An 18,864-nucleotide genomic window follows, 5' to 3' on the forward strand; every position below is an offset into this window, starting at 1 on the left:
GGACCTTACCAAGTTGCGAGCCAGTTACCCGTAAGTGATTATGAAAGTGCAGTGGCAGATTCAGGAATTCTACCCAGACTGAGAAATGCGAGAGAGCATCTCTCTCTGCATTGTACTCCTTGTGCCATTTGAATAGGCACAGAGGAGATGTTCGTAGTAGCCACTGTCTCGTTTTGAGGACCCCGAAGGCCATATCTGCAGTCTTGAAAACAAAAACATACTGATTCTTGGGCAGGGCCTGTATGGTCTCCACTTTTGCCCCAATAGACCCCCATTGATTCCTAATCCATCCTCTCATAACGTCAGCCGGGGGACGCGGACCAACTAACAACCTAATCAGAGCCTCTGTTTTCTAAATCAGTTTGGGATTTTCGAACTTGAATAGAGGGCAGTATGAACAGAGGCTTACGGTCTGGAGTTTTGCCAGGGCTTCCTGCAGCAATGCCTCCGCTTCCTCCTGGTTGAGGCTCTGGGGCAGCATTTGTTGGGTATGCAAGCCCAATTATGGGAATGTCCGGTGTCTAGCTCGTGGGTACAGGCTCTATAGCATGCATATCAACTTTACTTGTAAGTCAAGTGGTGCATGGCTTTTTGCCTTTATATGTAAGGCTATACTTCAATAAACAATAATGTGTGTTTTTCAGGGCCTAATCTCTGCTCTCCCTCTCTTTCTCTCGCTTCTGCAATTGCATCCATCTCCAAGCTCGCCATGACTCCTCTCAGACGTCACCCTCCATAGCCCTCGTTACAATAGCTGGTATTAGAGCCATCTTGCCCCGGCCTTGGCTCTCGGCCCTTGACTCAGCGCGCGGAAACTGCCGCTTAAAGAGGGACAGCCTGAATTTCGACCTGCGTCAAACTGCTCAGATCCACCATCAAAGTGGTCGCCCTGGCTTTGGGAGAAGTCTTCGACACTTGATCATCTGCTTTTTCGGTCTCTACAGCACGATGCAAGCAGATCACGACATCGCGCTATTTCGATCGCTACAGAAAGGTGCAATTTTATTCTATTTTCTTTAATTTACTCAGTTAAAGTGATTTATCTCCTCTTGGCCCTTATTCACACCTTGTAAGAGCTGCCACATCTTTTGGTGCTCGGTCATAGCAGATAGACAGGGTTTGCAGGCGGATTTTGTATGGAGGATCATCTTTATTATGGGTGCAATTTTTGCAGGATTTCCAACCCCCTATCGGACAACAAATTTATTTTTTGGCAATTTTGCATGCAATTGGTTTGGTGGCCTTGCACGTTCTTGCTAGCATTTAACATATCCACGGTGTCGATGGCAGTATAGGGAATTAGCTCTTTTGCTTGCATGCTTTTGCTTTTCAAAACATTGTCTCCAAGTGGTGATAAAGAGGATCTTTGGAAGGTTGTTGATACATTTGAAAAGAACCGGACTGTTGATGATGATAACTTGGATAGTGATGCTAGCAAACAACAGAAGAGAAATTCCAAAATCAAAGCTCTTCTAGAAAGAAAGACAATGGTGATTTTTCAATGGTTTTACTTCAAGCACTCAGTACATCAGCAAATGCTACACCATAAAGATCTCCTTCAAGATTGCAGTACAAGTTTTTTCACAATTTAATGTCATAGTTTTGTCAGCTTCTGTCTATTGTCAAAACCATCATAAACTTTCAGTCAAAGCCTCTTTTTACATTATCTGTTGTCAGCCATGTCAAAAGTTGTACGGGATATAGACACTGCCATCTATAAATGGTAAGACCTCCCAATTTTTGTCAGTTCTCAGCCTATTTTTACCGCTTCTCATGAGGTTACTGGGTACACCTGAAACCCAAGGTTTGGCAGTGAACCAAAAACTCCACTTTTGGTAGCTAATTTTTGACCTATACCCTATCTGTTCAAGGGGGGGATACTGATCTAGCACCAGGTTATGGATAAACCAAAAATCCTTGGTTGTGAGAGAACCTAAAACTCTCGGTTGCCGAGTATACCAAAAACTCGAGGTATCATGAGTTGCTTGTCCAGTTTGGGCTTGAGGGGGGGATTGTTGGGTATGCAAGCCCAATTATGGGAATGTCCGGTGTCTAGCTCGTGGGTACAGGCTTTATAGCATGCAGATCAACTTTAGTTGTAAGTCAAGTGGTGCATGGCTTTTTGCCTTTATATGTAAGGCTATACTTCAATAAACAATAACGTGTGTTTTTCAGGGCCTAATCTCTGCTCTCCCTCTCTTTCTCTCGCTTCTGCAGCTGCATCCATCTCCAAGCTCGCCATGACTCCTCTCAGACGTCACCCTCCATAGCCCTCATTACAACAGCATTATGGGTGGTTGCATCGGCAATGCCTTGAGTAGGCCCAGGATATATCCCTGCTAGTGGGTTGGAAGAGGATGGTTGGGTGAAGAAACCGGCATCATGGCGAACTAGTCTCACTGCTTCGAGCTTGCTTGCACTGTCGTGCGGGAGTTGGTCACCTCCATTGGGAAAAGCTACAGTAGGGTTAAAGTGAGTAAAAACTTGTTAGTGAAAGCCATTTATTCGTCCTGCATGGGCGATCGGGGAGTTGTTCTGGACTAATGAGTGATAGGGCAACCCGCCTGACGCCCATATGTTGGGGGATCTTGTGTCAACAACTAGAGCGGGTGAGATGACCTGTGAGGTCATCTCACCAAGGGCGCAGTGGGGGCGAGAAGACAACGCTGCTACACGAGTGTAGTTAAGCCATCGCTAGGGTTACAAAGCTTCTTCTTCTTTGCCTCTTTTTCGTTCGATAACTGTAATTTTTTGTATGCTTCCACTTTTTTTAAAGAGTCCCTCTTAGGCTCCATTGGGGAGATACTATCAGAGAATGCATCAGATAAATATAATTTTGTCCTGTTTCTAATATAAATTCTCTCTCGCCCTTTATGGCAAAAAAAAAAAAAAAGAGTGGGCGAGATCTGCCGTAGGCAGGTTGCGCGCGCGCTCATTTTGTGAAGAATGCGAATGGACGTTTATGAAAGCACAATAGCCCCCCTCTCCCTCCCTTCTCTCTCTAAAGATGTGTGATGAAGTGAATTAGCAGAAAGCCTCGTTCTCGCGCCGTCTTCTGTTTCGTCAGTCTTTTGTATTTTCTGTCCTCCATCACACGGCTTCGTTCACCGCCACATTCGGATACAGCAGTGTCCCCTCTTCATCACGCTCTTGCTCTTCAGCAGGCTAAGCAGTAATGTCTAGTTACCGGCGATGTTGATGCCTCTGCAACTACCCTAACAGACAAGGTAAGCGTTTACTTTCGAAATGCTGTCATGATCGCTTGGATTTTTGCTGCGCATTCAGGGTTCTGATTAACCTAGTATTCCCAAAGTTTGCAACTCAATGCTACGCGTGATTTCAGGCGATTCTAGAGAGAGAGAGAGAGAGAGAGAGAGAGAGAGAGAGAGAGAGAGAGCTGGTGTAATCCGAAACCCAATTTTGATTTGTATAACCATGTCAATGTCGTGCATGTGTGCGTTACACCATACATTGGCTACCCAGCTACAGTGGGATTCCTTCACAATGGGCCATGGACTACGCAAGTCATAGTAATGGATGGTTATATTCTCATGGATGACTACCATGCGTCTATAGCTCTAACAGTGAATATGGGCTCTTCTAGGTGTAGATGGTGGGATTGGTACAATTGTGTTTATACATGGACATTGCCTAGCTTACAGCGCAATGCACGTCAGTTACCTCATCTCATATATTTGCTCACAATTATATGGGTTGAATCTGGATACGCGTACAAGCAATCATCGATGTGTGCTTTCCTGCCTCTTGTTGTATGTGCTCAACCACATGCATATACTTCCATACAAATGCTCGAGTCCTTTGTGTTAAGAGGAGTCCGGCCCTCCTTCATATAATGACAAACATTGTCAAATAGAGAACCCATTTGTTGAATTGTTGAACACATTGTGTCTGTTGCTTTTGAACCAATTTCTTCTCATTCCTAGCTCGAAGCATGAAGTTGTGTATTGGATCTTCATTGATGGGAGTTGCATGACTACTTTTCTAGGCATGGAATGAGAGGCAACCTTTCTTGAGATTCTCTTTATTGATTGCCTTAATTGATTGTTGTTGTGAGGTACATTACGAGTTTTCCAGGCATGGAATGACAGGGGACCTTTTCTCAAATTACATGGCGTTTTTCTCTCAACGCTTACTCAAATAACTTGTTTTATACACCATATCGTTTGTTCTTTACGTGGTAAATCTAAGGTTAGTTGACCGAAGATAAAGCTTTCGATAAGAGGAGTGAGTGTCACGTGACACATCCAACCCTATGTGTCCATGGACAAGCTAGAGCAGGACCAGGGTTCAGTTCAGTCAAGTCAGTCTAGAATAGGAAGTGATCTGGCACTTTTGTGAGTCTATTCGTAGACCGTGCATGACCAGTCACTTAGATTAGATGCATATCCTCCGGTTGCACATAGCATGATCATCAACACTCCCATCAGAATTCATCAGAATCTATTAGGAAAAATTTCAGTGCATTAAACCTATTTTCCCTATTTTTGACATTTTTCACTTATTTATTAAGTGACTTTTGTTGGAAAGTAGGTAGGGCAATTTTGCTAAGTTTGTATATAAGCAAACCTAGCGCTAGCACTTTTTGGCAGAAGAGGCAGCAGGAGCACCTTGCTCAATAGGCAACTTCTCAGTAGAACTCCACAGAGGCCTAGCGTTTTGCAAGAGACTGCAACACCTAGCGTTTTTGGACCAGATCAGCCAGTGTTTTTAATCTTGTAGATTCCTGGCGATAGCAAGAAGCAGAAGCCCCAACGTTAGCAGATTCACCGCAGCAGGACCATTTCCAGCTTAGCATTCTTGCATCAACCTGAAGCCATCAGCGTTTTTGTAGACCTTCGCGACAGTAACTCCATTAGACTCATCGTTTTCAGGTTTCAGCAGTCAGTAGATTCAGCAAAACCCTCGAACTTCGCAGATCTCACCTTCCCGCAGCAGATCCTCGTTGCACGGTTAGATCACGCAAAGTTCGCAGTTTCAGCCCGGAAAATGCAGATTTCAGCGCGTCGTCGTTGTATCATTGTCATCGCCGTCGTTATTGACATAGAGTCAGAATTCAACAGATAAACATTTGCAGATTTCAGCCCTTAGCATTTCCAGATTTCAGCCCGTCTCGATGTCGTCCTCATCATCGTCGGCAAGTCCAAGCATTGTAGAGATTTGTGCAATCATAAGTAGACCGCTCTTGCCATAGAGAGTGGGGCCTTCGGAGGAGGGTTTGACAATTTTCCGGTGTCGTATTCTCTTCTCTCTCTATCTCTCAGTCTCAGCACCTTCACGCACAGTGTCTACTCACTTTGTTTGTGATCACTTGCACTCTCTCATTAAAGAACGGAAGGCTCTCCCTTCCCTAAGTAAAAGGAACCCTTGAGCACAGTTGGGAGCACTCATCTTGAGCAAAGTTCAACATTCATTCCCCTGCCTGAAGTGTTTTGGAACCTTTGTGAGTCTGTTCGCAGACCGTGCATGTCCAGACACTTAGAGTAGATGCATATCCTCTGGTTGCACACAGCATGATCATCAGCATTACCATCAGATTTTCAGCCTAGCGTTTTTGCAGATTTCCGGCGTGAAGACTTTCTCTGCATCAGCGTTTTCAGTTTTCAGCGTCTAGACTCCGCACCGCAAGTCCCAAACCTCGCAGATCTCACCTTCCCATAGCAAATCCTCGCCGCCCAGTCAGATCAGCCACTGTTTGCAGATTCAGCCCGGAAAACGTAGATTTCAGCACATATGCTTTTAGCGCGTCGTCGTCACATCGTCGTCGTCGCTGACATAGAGTCATAATTCAGCAGATAAAGATTTGTAGATTTCAATCATTAGCGTTTTCGGATTTCAGCCCGTCTCGTCGTCGTCCTCGTCCTCGTCATCGTCGACAAGTCCATAGCATTGTAGAGATTTGTGCAATCAATATTAGACCGCTCTCGCCATAGAGTGTGGGGCCTTTGGAGGAGGGTTTGACAACATTCTGGTGGCATATTCTTCTCTCTCTATCTCTGTCTCAGCACCTTTATTCACAGTGTCATTCACTTTGTTTGTGATCATTTGCACTCTCTCACTAAAGGAACGGAAGGCTCTCCCTTCCGAAGTAAAAGGAACCCTTGAGCACAGTTCGGAGCACTCATCTGTAGCAAAGTTCAACATTCACTTCCGCTGCACCTTACATTGGTATCAGAGCTTTGGCAGTGTTCTGTATCACTCAAGGAAAGAACCACAAGATTTTTTTTTTTGCTTGTTGCGGTCGCACGTAACCCAAGTCCTCTTGGGCGTGTCGATTCCTAATCGTGTTTTTGAAGAGTGATAGGAAACCCAAGAAAGAAGGGCTTGTCCAGCCTCCGCTTGTGCCTCTTTTCACTCATCGAGAGCGGACCGTGCACTTAGCGGCCGACCAATAGACGTGAGGTGGGAAAAAGCAACCTTGGTGTGAGCGCAAGGCTGCCAAGGGGTGCGCGGGCGGAAAAGAGTAGTGTAAGGTGCAGCGGAAGTGAATGTTGAACTTTGCTCAAGATGAGTGCTCCGAACTGTGCTCAAGGGTTCCTTTTACTTACAGTAGGGAGAGCCTTCCGTTCCTTTAGTGAGAGAGTGCAATGGACAAGCAAAAAAAAAATAAAATTCTTGTGATCCTTGTGGTTCTTTCCTTGAGTGATACAAAACACTGCCAAAGCTCTAATACCAATGTAAGGTGCAACGGAATAAATGTTTGAACTTTGCTAAAGACGAGTGCTCCGAACTGTGCTCAAGGTTCCTTTTTCTTATGGAAGGGAGAGCCTTCCGTTCTTAACGAGAGAGTGCAATGGACACAAAGTGAATGGACACAGTGTGAGAAAGTGTATGAGACCGAGAGATAGAGAGAGAAGAGAATACGACACCAGAGACGTTGTAAAACCTTCCTCCGAAGGCCCCACTCTCGTTGGCGAGAGTGGTTTACTATTGATTGCACAAACTAGTACAGAGTGGATGCATGAGACTGATGCAAGTTTAGGCTATGTCGATGACGACGGCGGGGATGACGAGACCGACTCTAGGGCTGAAAATTGATGCACTTTATCTGCTGTCCAAAAACGCCAATGGCTGAAATCTGCTGCTGCCAAAAACGCAAGGAAAAACGCTGTTTTGCTGCAGGTTCTTCGTGTCTTCGGCTGCCCTAAAAAACGTAGATTTTAATTGCTGAATTTCTGAGGCTTTGTCGCTGATTTGCTGAAGCTATGCACTGCTGAAAATGCCAGGGAAGTGGGCGATAATGGTCAGCTGAAAAACGCCAGTAGAGGGGGGACCTGTGGCGATGAGGCTATGGATGGAAAACGCCAGGGGATAGGAGTATATGGCGATGATGCTATTGATGAAAAACGCCAGGGAATGGGAGGTCGCTTGCTTGGAGGAAAAACGCCACAAGGGGGGAGATCTTGCTTGAGAGAGAGAGAGGAGGAACCTGCTGCCTTTGGCTTGTGTTCTCCTTGCTCTTCTGCCAATTAGTGCTAGCCTAGGTTTGCTTATATATTATCTTACCCAATTTGCCCTACTCAGTTCCCAACAAAAGTCACTTAAATTAATAAGTGAAAAATGTCAAAAATAGGAAAAATAGGTTAAATGCACTGGAAAATTCCCTTGAAGGATTTCTGATGGATTCTGATGGGAATGCTTATGATCATGCTGTGTGCAACCAGAGGATATGCATCTACACTAAGTGCTTGGGCATGCACGGTCTGCAAACAGACTCACAAAAAGTGCCAGAACACTTGCTAATCTAGACTGACTGGGCTGACGGAACCCTTGTTATGAAGTAGCTTGTCCACGGACACATAGGGTTGGATGTGTCACGTGACAGGACACAAACAAAGTGGTGAACACTGTGAATGAAGGTGCATGAGACTGACAGATTGAGAGAAGAGAATACGACACCAGAATGTTGTCAAACCCTCCTCCAAGGGCCCCACTCTCTATGGCGGGAGCGGTCTACTATTGATTGCACAAATCTCTACAATGCTTTGGACTTGCTGATGATGTCGACGACGATGAGACGGACTGAAATTTGAAAACGCTAATGACTGAAATCTGCAAATCTTTATGTAAGGTGCAGCGGAATAAATGTTGTATTTTCTCAAGATTAGTGATTTTTACTGCTCAAGGTTCCTTTTAGTTCTTAGGGAAAGAGAGAGCTTTCCGTCTTATGGAGAGTGCTATGATCACGAACAAAGTGAGTGGATATTGTGCGTGCAAGTGAATGAGACTGAGAGAAGGAGAGAGAAGAGATACGACATCGAGAGGTTGTAAAACCCTCCTCCGAAGGCCCCACTCTCGTCGGCGAGAGTGGTCTACTTGATTGCACAAGCGTACAATGCGAATGCAATGGACTGATGCAATGGGACTATGCCGACGACGACGACGGTGATGACGACGGCGACTTAGGCTGAAATCTGAGGTCTTCTTGGTGGCTGAAAATGACTGTTTCTCGCTGGTTTTATGGCTGAAATTGATTGTCCTTGTCGGGGTCGAGAGGATGATGAAAAACGCTGGACCTTCTGCTCTTTCTGCTGCGTTTTTGGAGATGAATGCTTGGCTGAAAAACGCTGTGACAGCGGAGGACTTCTTGCTGAAAATGGCAGTTTCCTAAGTGCTTAATAACTCCTTACCAGGCCATGGTAGTCTGCTGCAAATTGCTTGATGAAATCACTGAATTGGCTGAGGTTTGTCTGGCGTTAGTAGTTGCCAAAAACGCTGATGTGACCAATGGGAAAAACGCTAGCTCTCATTGCTTGCTGGCGATATCTGCATGGGAGGAAAACGCTAGGGCAGCCAGAAGAGTGGGCGATCCCAAGTTGAGGATGATGCGGGGGAATGGGCCTCACCAAGATGCTTGGAGAGGGTCTTGCTGAGAGAGGGAGGGAACACCTGTTGCTTGGTAGCCTGCTCTGCTCCTTGGCTCATTCTGCCAATTTGTGCTAACTTGGGTTTGCTTATAAATTAACTTACCCAATTTGCCCTACTGAGTACCCAACAAAAGTCACTTAATAAATAAGTGGAAAATGTTAAATATAGGGAAAAATAGGCTAAAGTCACTTGAAACATCCCCAAAGTGGCTCTGATGGAAATGCTTATGCTTATGCTTATGCAACCAGAGGATATGCATCTACTCTAAGTGACTAGGCATGCACTGTCTACGAATAGACTCACAAAAGTGCGAGATCACTTCTAATCTAACTTGACTGGACTTGACGGAAACCTTGCTATGGTGTAGCTTGTCCACGGACACATAGGGTTGGGATGTGTCACGTGACACTTTATCTGCTGAATTCTGACTCTATGTCGATGACGATGTCGATGGCGACGATGCGACGACGACGTGCTGAAAACGCGGATGCTGAAATCTGCGTTTTTCGGGGTGAACTGCAAACTTCGCGAGATCTGACTGTGCGGCGAGGATCTGCCTCGGGAAGGTGAGATTTGTGAGGTTCGGGACTTGTTCTGCGGAGTGTCTATGCTGAAAACTGAAAACGCTGGTCTTCTTGTTGGTTCTGTCGCGAAGATCTGCAAAAACGCTAGGCCTCTTGATGATAAAAAACGTTACTGTTGAAACTGTGTTCTGTTGCAAAAACGCTAGCCTCTTGTTCTTGCAATCTGCTAACGCTAGGGCTGATCTATTGTCTCTGCTAACTCCAGGCTGTCCTTGATGAAAAACACTGGGTTGATCTTGGGTCTATGGCTGAAAACGCAAGGTTGACTTGTGGGGGGGGGGGGGAGACTGGCTGAGAAGGTGCCTGCTGAACACTTGGTTCCTGTTGCCTCTTCTGTCGGAAAGTGCTAGCGCTAGGTTTCTATATATGCCCTACCTAGTTTCCAACAAAAGTCACGCAAAAATAATAAGTGAAAAATGTCAAAAATAGGAAAAATAGGTCTATGCACTATAAAAATGCTCTTGATGTGTTCCGATGGAAATCTGATGATCATGCTATGTGCAACCAAAGGATATGCATCTAACCTAAGTGTCTGGACATGCACGGTCTACGAACAGACTCACAAAAGTGCCAGATCACTTCCTATTCTAGACTGACTTGACTGAACTGAACCCTGGTCATGTTGTTGTAGCTTGTCCACAGAACCCAAGTTCCTAGTGAACTTAAGAACCCAAGAATTCAGTGTATGGTCATTATCCGAAGCGGAAGGGATACTTCGCAAGGAGGTGATGAGCATGGAAGTGGCGAAGAAGAATTTTCCCCACCAAGAGGTTTTTCTGACCCTCCCCCTTCCCCATCTATGCGAAGGATTGCACCAACTCCTATTGACGCTTTCGTCAAGATGATGATGGACAGAAAGACAACGCGCGAAGAAAGAAGAGTAGAAAGAAAGGCCGAAATGGATCGTGACCACAAAGAAAGAATGGCAGCCATAGAGTGTGAGCGCGAGCAAGCACACTTGGCGGCCGAAGAAAGAAAAGCAGAATTGGATCGCGAGCGCGAAGAAAGACGGTTAGCCTTGGAGCGTGAGCGCGAGCAAGCGCGCTTGGCGGCCGAGGACAGAAGGGTAGCCTTGGCACGTGAGCGTGAGCAAGCGCGCTTGGTGGCATCGCAAAGAGACCAACACATTCAAGAGTTGGTCCTACTATTTTCTAATGTGCAGGTGCAGATTGAAAAGAATTAGGAGAAGGAGACTCTTTTAGTCTCTTCTTTTCCAAAGCACGACACACATGATTTGCTTGATAATGATAAGCATGATGATTTGCATGATCAAGATGTGATTATTCACGAGCATGATGATTTGCATGACAAAGATGTCATTGTTCACAAGGATGATGGTCTAGTTGATGCTTTTTCTTGTGAAGCTAACCTCATTGCAGATTCGATCAATCACGACGAACCGATCTTGGCTCTCGAGTCGAGGTCCAAAGAACCCCCACAGGAAGTATTCTGTGTTCGAATGATTAGTTAGCACACATTGTTCGAGTGTTTCATTCGTGATGCTTTCCTGAATTGAAGGAGCCACAGATGACTTTGTATCGCTTTCGGCGCGGCCCATAGAAGCAAGCGTTGCAGACCTTTAGGAAGTTCAAGTATCGCACCACCCACGCATCAAAGTGGGCCGGCAAAGAGTTCTTCACAGGAATCCAGACTCATAGGTCACTTTGGCCTTTTGAAGACGTTAATATAACATTTCATCATTTCATTTGTGTGTGTGTGTGTGTGTGTGTTCTTTGTACTTTCTGTACTCAGACATGATATCAGATTCACCAATTGTAACTTTTTGGTCTCATAGATCACTTTGGCCCAGCATGCACGACGCCCGGTCTGGCTATTGACCATGGAGGAGATTGATGAGATCTGCCAGCGACCTATGCTGGATCTTTTGTGATCTGTGATTTAGCTATCCCACCTATTTGCTTAGATCACACCTAGCTGTTTCAGATTCCATTGCATTTTATTCTGTCATTTTATTTTGTCATTTTGTTACTCTGACTTTGTATCAGATCCTTTCTGGTCTCATAAGTCATTCTGGCCTTCTGAAGACGTTAATATAACATTTCATTTCTCTCTCTGTGTTTGTGTTTTTGTTGCTGATTTACTGGCAGGGCTGCTCCCTAGGGGTGCCGTGCACCCAAGGGACTCTGTCCACACTGCTCTCCGAGGGTGCCCTTGCCCTTGCCTATTATACACCCAGAGGTCTGGGTTGGGCAGCTGTCCACCAGCCCCCATGACCTCTAAATAGGGCAAAATAGCATGAAATGGCACCAAAAGCCCAAAAGGGCCTACTGGCAAGGCTGGGAAAAATATCCCCAGCCTACAGGAGCATAATGGCCATGGAACAAAGCCAAAACCGAAGGCTAAACATGGCTAAACACAACCCGACATGAGAAAACAACCTCACACTAGCCGGGCACAGCTACAAAACAGCTTTCACTCCCTTACACCTGTCCGTGGAAGAAACTGGGACCGATTGGAGGAATCCAGAGAGATGCCTGAACTGTAACAGATGTACTCCTTGCAAATTTAATGCAAAGTTTCAGTGGTGGATGAGGATATTTTTTGACATACCTGTGAATCAAGGTTCTTTTGTTTTGTAAATGGTAAAATTATAAAAGCATCATCGTCAGACAGAGTTTGTTATCTGCCAACAGTTTTGGAAATGCTTTGCAGTTCGTATTCCCTTTCAGTGCAAGGTTGAATAGATACAGAGGTACGAAGATTGATAATGGAGAATGTTTGGGAAGCATGGAGAGCTTAAGGGTGGGCATTTATTATAATCAATTGTTATAGAGGAGTCCCTTGTGTATCTGTCACTGAGTGATACAAAACTGCTGTATGAAGTAGTACTGTGAATTTGCAAATCTTCCTCGGTAGTGAGAGGAAAAGTTTACCAATGTAGTGATATATAACTGATCCACCTGTTTCACTACTATTTTGACACACTGATCTTTGCTTAATTGGGAAGGCATGAAATTTTTTTTATTTATGTTATGGATCATACTGTTTTTGGCTTTCAGCTTCTTTATACCCTTGGGCATCAGTGTTCACCCTATGTTAGTGGCAGTTCTGGTTTTTCAGGTTTTCTGGATGTGAGTCTCTGTTGCAGAAGAGGCAAAAAAGATCAAAATAAGCTGAATTTGAAAGGTCCTTAGATCACCAAGCAAAACTTGGTCACAGCATTTATTTGATAGCCTTGGCGAGGACTGGTCATGGCAAATGAGTAGACTAGTTCTACACAGGTGGCTTCGATTGCGTGAACTGGAAAGTATAGAGTGAATTGAGGATTTTTGCATGAAAGATCGAAATGCAAACTCAGGCCCAGGGGGTTGGGCGCCAAGGGCAAGGCTCACAGGCCATGAGTAATGGTTTTAATGCCAGAAACTCATCTGCTGCATGTTGGAAACCTTGGCACAAAGAGGATGATGCAAATCTTCGTCGTGAGGTTTTTTCTCGTATGTAAGTGCTTCTGCACTTGATGTATTGTTTGTACAAAGTTGTATTTCAGAAAATTATTTCTTATTCTATTTTTTTTAATGACAGACTCCAGATGGTACAAAAGCGGGGGCTTGAGAAGAATTTACTTGAGATTGCCAAAGATGTGGAAACAGCTCTGTACTTGGATGCTGCCTCAAAGGTCTGACTTTACAGTTTTAATAACATGCTTGCGTGAGCTGCTATTTTTGGCTGGTTATTTATGGTTTGTTTATGTGTGTGAGCAGGAAGAGTATGGGGACTTTCAGACACTGGATTTTCGGCTTTATTCTCTAATGCTGCGGTTAAGAAGTAGTCACAAGCCTATCCAGCAGGGAGCTCAACCTGGATCTGGCTTTTCAAGAGCATCCGCACCTGCCTGTTCAAACGGAGGGTTAATTTCACCTGGCATCACCACAGGTGTCACACTGAGCAGAGAGAATACTGGCACTTCCTTTTCTTTTAATGTTGGAGGTGCTAGTTTGTCAACCGATTTTGGTAGCAACATGGTTTCTGGACATGGGTCCATGCCAGGTCAGTGCTTTAATCAGGGGCAAGGTGCTTTACTTGGTCAGTATGGGCTTGGAGGTACAGGTATTGCAGTTCCCAGTCAATATGGGCACAGTAATACTGGCACTGCAACAGCAGGAAGCTGTATGATTCCAACCCCTGGGCTGAATTTGAGAAGTTTGGGGTTCTCTCCAAAGCCTGTAGAGCCAGAGCTCACCAGTGGTTCTATGGGCGCATCTGCAGATATATTGATGCCTTCGGATCAACACAGTCAATATATTGATGAGGGCATCTGCTTTCAAAGACATGGCTTGCTTGGCAAGGAACCTGCTCTTGGAGATGCTGGACTGCCCAATTCGGGAAAGGTTGCTGCAAAGGAAGGGGGGATTGTCAATGGGTCCAATGTTTATGTTGAGGCACTGGGTTTGGAGCAGGCTCTCGCTCATTCTCACCATCCACACCATGCTAGACAACAGCTGTTGTCTAATGGTAAGGGGATGCTAGGATGGGATAATGGGGATGCTAGGATGGGAGTCATATATGTCTGATTAGGATCTTTTGACAACCTTAAACAACTGAATAAAGTGGTGCTCAAGTGTTTTATGTTACTTCTCCCTTTGATGCAGGTCTTGTAGGAGCTAACGTTCCAGCTGTGTCTGGTGATGCTGCCCCAGCAGGTGGTCCTTTCCATGCTTCTACCTTGGCCAGAAGATTTGGAGCAGGTAATTTAAGCTCCTTGGCTTCTGAAAGGCCGATTTCAGCTAAAGAGCAACAAAATCTGACAGTTCCGGAAAGTAATTATAATCATTGTCCATATGATGGTGGTGCATCCACAAAAAGCTCCACTTTCTTGCTGCTTTCTCAGAAGCAGGTTGCCGATAATCAGGTTGTGGCAAAAGCAAATTGTGTTGTAGAGAGTGGTGCAAGTGCGCTAAGGTCGTATGCGCCCCCTTTAGGTCAGTTCAATAGGGAATTGAGCTGTCGGGAGCAGGCACAGCATGTTAATGAAAATCAAACTGGTCATCTCACCAAAGAGCTTTGTGTTGAAGATCAGTGGCACTCACAACAAGCCCTCCAGTCAAATGCACCCGTAAATCCACAGTCCAATCACAGCGAGCAGGCTTGCCAAGCTAGTAGTGCTGACACAGGTCAATCAGAAGTAGTTAGCAATGGTGATGGGCTGATGCCAAAAAAGGTTAAGAATGCTGGAAGTTTGACGTCTACACAACAAGTGAAGAGGCAGCAGTGGTTGTTAATATTTTTACGCCATGTCAGTAAGTGTGTTGATCCTGGAAAATGCACAGTGACCCATTGTGCAATTGGGCGAGAGTCATGGAAGCATCTTACCAAATGCCAAGTTTATCCTTGTGCTTATCCAAGGTGTTCATCCCTGAAATGGCTACTTGGGCATCATCAAAAGTGTAGAAATTCCAAATGTATTGTTTGTGGTCCAGTGCGTCATTATTTTTCACAACAAGCAGCAGCTTTACGAGCTGAACTCAGGAGAGAATCAAATTTGCAGTGGGACAGCCCAAGAAAGGAGCCTGCATCTGTTGAAGTCGATTCACCCCCTGTGAAGCGAGCAAAGGTGGAGATCTTGAATCCAGACGTTCTCAAAGCACCACAACAGCCATTCAAAAGTGGTAGCAAAAGTTTCCACAGTAAACTGTCAACTAGCGTGAAAGGATCCACCAGTCCAATCACTGTTGCTATTGACATGGAGAAGCAGTGTTTACATCGAGGAACTGAAACTTTCCTGTTAAAAGTAGAGTCTCCCACGGAGTCATCCTTGAGTGCAGGGTCTCATTCGCAAGGAGGCACCAAGTTTGTAATTATAGACAATCTAAAAATGGACTCTTCGGTAACGGATGTTGGTGCCATTACACAGGAGGTACGCTCTGTGCTGCATGAGAGTGAGGTATCGGTTACCCCGGCTGCAGTTGTGAGTGATGTCGTTCCTTTCAAAGGTTCCTCAGACACTGTTAAGCCTGCAAAATCCAAAATTTCTGGAATTTCATTCATTGAGAGTTTTTCTCCAGAGCAGATACGACAGCATATTTCAAGCTTGCGGAAATGGATTGGCCAGGTATTTCTTGTTTTAAATTGCAAGTGCAATAGATTGTTGTGTTTCTTCAATTGACCATCTGCTGTGGGTGTCTGCCAACTTACATGATCGTGGCCAGAGCAAATGCAAAGCTGAAAAGAATCAGGCTGTGGAGCGCCAGATGCTAGCTTCAGCTTGCTCAGCATGTGGGGTGGAGAATCTGTATTTTGATCCCATTCCAATTTTCTGCACACAGTGTGGATGCCGCATAAAGCGAAATTATATTTATCACAGTACAGGTGCTGGGGAGAACAGCTTCAATTTTTGTGGCCCTTGTTATAGTGCTATTCGAGATGATGTTTTGGAGGCTGATGGTTTTAAGGTGCAAAAGTCCATGCTTGTGAAGAAGAAAAATGATGAGCAACGGGTTGAAGGAGTAAGACACCTTATTTGTAATGAATATTCACATTTATATGTGTGTTGTATTGATTATTTGCTTTGTTGAGCAGTGGGTGGAATGTGACAAGTGCAAGAAATGGCAGCATCAAATTTGTGTTTTATTCAATGCACGAATCAATAAAGAAAGATCAGAGTATGCCTGTCCAGATTGTTGCATAGCAGAGATGGAGAGATTTGAAAGAGTGCCATTGCTTGCCAACTCTGTACCTGGTGCGAAAGATCTTCCGAAGACAACATTAAGTGACTTCTTGGAAGAGAGGCTAGCTTCGAAGCTGGAAGACGAAAGGGTAGAGCGGTCAAGGGCACTAGGGAAAAATGTTAATGAGGTGCTTGTTGTGTGAATTTCATACATGCCTAAGGCATGCTTAAGCGAACTTCATACCTCTATGACTCATGGCCATTTTGACATTTATGACTCATGGCCATTTTGACATTTATGGTTTAATGTAGGTTCCCACAGCTGAAGGTCTTGTTGTGCGGGTCATATCATCTGTAGATAAGAAATTGGAGATCAAGCCTAAGTTTTTAGAGTTGTTCCAACAGGAAGATTACCCAAAGGATTTTTTATACAAATCCAAGGTGTGGATTTTACCAGCTTAAAACACTGTCAGTGCAAAATTTCCGAATTCAAAGGATAACGCCAAAGCTTATTTCACTTTTTGCAGATGGTAATGCTTTTTCAAAAGATCGAGGGTGTCGAAGTGTGCTTATTTGGCATGTATGTACAGGAGTTTGGTTCAGAGTGTCCTGAGCCCAACCATCGATGGGTGTATCTGTCATATCTGGATTCTGTGAAGTATTTCAGGCCTGATGTGAAGACATCCAAGGGAGAGGCTCTTCGTACTTATGTCTACCATGAGATCCTGGTAATTTTTTGTCAGCACACTGTGAGAAGTAGCTGCATTTCTTCCTATACTCCTTGGTGGATCTTCCTGAAACAATTTCAACAACGAAAAGCTTAACATGTTATGCATTGTCCAAAAAGAGGACCATACATACAAAAAGAGAGTTTAGGACAATACGTACCGACTTCCTTGAGATGCTACTTCATGATTCTCAAACATCCAGTCATCTTCCTTAAATGAAACATCTTGTTAATTCTTGTTAGCATGTCTAGAATTCTTGATCGTCCGACTGATGACGAGGCAATATGGACAGCTGATTTGGCAGAGGAAATTGCACCGTGATTCCCACTGCAATTTGCGCTGTCAATTGCAAGATGTTGACGTGGTAGTACAATTTATTAAAGCAGCTGACTTAAGACTCCAACAAAGAACACTAGAGCCACTTGGAAACGGAACAAAGCTATTTTGACAGAGAATTTGATGCAGAAACTGTTGGCCGCCCGAGTTTGGGGCCGGCTGCCCACTTGAGCTGCGCGACCACCTTGGGCACTCATATATATGGGGCTAGGGGGGGTACACATTTCATTACTATCTGGTTATTGTGTATTGGGGCTTCTGCTCAGGGGGATTGATCGCCCCCTCTTCACCATTTCTTGCGTTTGTGGTCTACTCTCTCTCTCTCTCTCTCTCTCTCTCTCTCTCTCTCTCTCTCTCTCTCTCTCTGTGTGTGTGTGTGTGTGTGTGCTGCCCTCGCGCGCTCTGCTGCTGCCTGCACGCTGTTACACGGAGCTCCCCTCAGCGCCGCTCTCCCGCCTCGCACCCTCTGCCCCTGCGCCCCCCTGCTACCCCGCGCGCTGCCCCCCGCTCCCCCTCTCTATCGCCCCCCCTCTCTATCGCGCTGCCTGCCCGCTCCCTCTCTCTATTGCGATAGGCCCCCCCGCCCCCTCTCTCTATCGCGCTGCCCCCCCCTCCCGCTATCGCCTATCGCCTAAACTCTTTACATTTTTTACATTTCAACTCTATCACCTATCGCCCCCCCCCCCCCCCCCCCCCCCCCCCCCCCCCCTTTTTTAACTCTATCGCCTATCGCCTAAACTCTTTACATTTTCTGCATTGTAACTCTATCGCCTATCTCGCCCTTTTTAACTCTTATCGCCTATCGTCCCCCCCCCCCCCCCCCCCCCCCCCCCCCTTCTCCCTCTCTCTCTCTCTCTCTCCCCCCCCTTACTCTATCTCTATCGCTTCTTTTTAACTCTCTCTCTCTCTCCCCCCCCCCCCTACCCCATGCACTGTCCCCTTGCCCCCCCCCCCTCTCTCTCTCTCTCTCTCTCTCTCTCGTCCGTACTCTATCGCTGACCCTCCCTTGCCATACCTCCTCGCGTTCCCCCACTCGCCTAGCTACCGCGCCCGCTGCTAGTGTGGGTGCACACGTGCGTTTAGTGACTCCTTTTCGGACGGCGATCAAGCATGAGGAAGCTGAACGATAAAGCCGACCCCCTAGAGGATGCCATTCAAAAGTGCAAAGAGGAAATGATGGAGACCATTACCAAGATGAACCGCAATCTCTTGGGCACAATAAACATGCTTGAAGGACGCGTGCTGATCCAAGAGAGCAAGATAAATACGCTGGAAGACCGAGTGACGACTCAAGATGAAGAGATTGCGTCACTCAAGAAAGATCTCGCTGAGGCACGATCAAGAAACACACTGGAAGAGGACGAACTGCAACCCTCAGTAATCGAAGAAATCAACACGATCAAGGAGCAAGTACGGGCCATCAAAGAGGGGGAAGAGCAACACAAAGAAATGACGACTTCTTGGGTGGATGTTCTTACCAAAACTCAACAGAAGGCGGATGAAGCCAAGAAATGGATCAAGGTGGCCAAGAAAGGAAAAGGAAAGGAGATAACGTCCACGTCCACACCCACTATCATTAATCAGACACTAGAGGAGGAGCAAAGAAGACGGGTGTGCGCTTTACATGTGAGAATTTGCGGTCTTAAAGACAAAGGCAATCTGGACGAAGAAGTAAAAGAACTCACAGCCTTGATGGGGGTTCATG

At 45.6% G+C, this 18,864-nt stretch overlaps 1 protein-coding gene across 3 annotated transcripts in view; it reads left to right on the plus strand.

Annotated features, from left to right (window-relative positions):
• Positions 1–2,955: 2,955 nt before the first annotated feature.
• Positions 2,956–18,864, plus strand: part of LOC147443323 (histone acetyltransferase HAC1-like) — a 54,255-nt gene continuing 38,346 nt past the window's right edge. The window contains exons 1-9 of one of the 3 annotated variants that reach the window (XM_086529207.1): positions 2,956–3,227; positions 12,532–12,929; positions 13,014–13,107; positions 13,193–13,943; positions 14,081–15,540; positions 15,638–15,934; positions 16,008–16,283; positions 16,408–16,536; positions 16,623–16,823. In XM_086529207.1, coding sequence (XP_086385333.1) covers positions 12,778–12,929; positions 13,014–13,107; positions 13,193–13,943; positions 14,081–15,540; positions 15,638–15,934; positions 16,008–16,283; positions 16,408–16,536; positions 16,623–16,823 — 3,360 coding nt within the window. In that variant the 5' untranslated portion in view covers positions 2,956–3,227; positions 12,532–12,777. The remainder of the gene's footprint in view (positions 3,228–12,531; positions 12,930–13,013; positions 13,108–13,192; positions 13,944–14,080; positions 15,541–15,637; positions 15,935–16,007; positions 16,284–16,407; positions 16,537–16,622; positions 16,824–18,864) is intronic. The other 2 variants (XM_086529206.1, XM_086529209.1) reach the window with 2 other exon arrangements.

The sequence above is a fragment of the Adiantum capillus-veneris genome, chromosome 14, assembly GCF_014529385.1.
Source record: "Adiantum capillus-veneris isolate H3 chromosome 14, ASM1452938v2, whole genome shotgun sequence".
NCBI lineage: Eukaryota > Viridiplantae > Streptophyta > Polypodiopsida > Polypodiales > Pteridaceae > Adiantum > Adiantum capillus-veneris.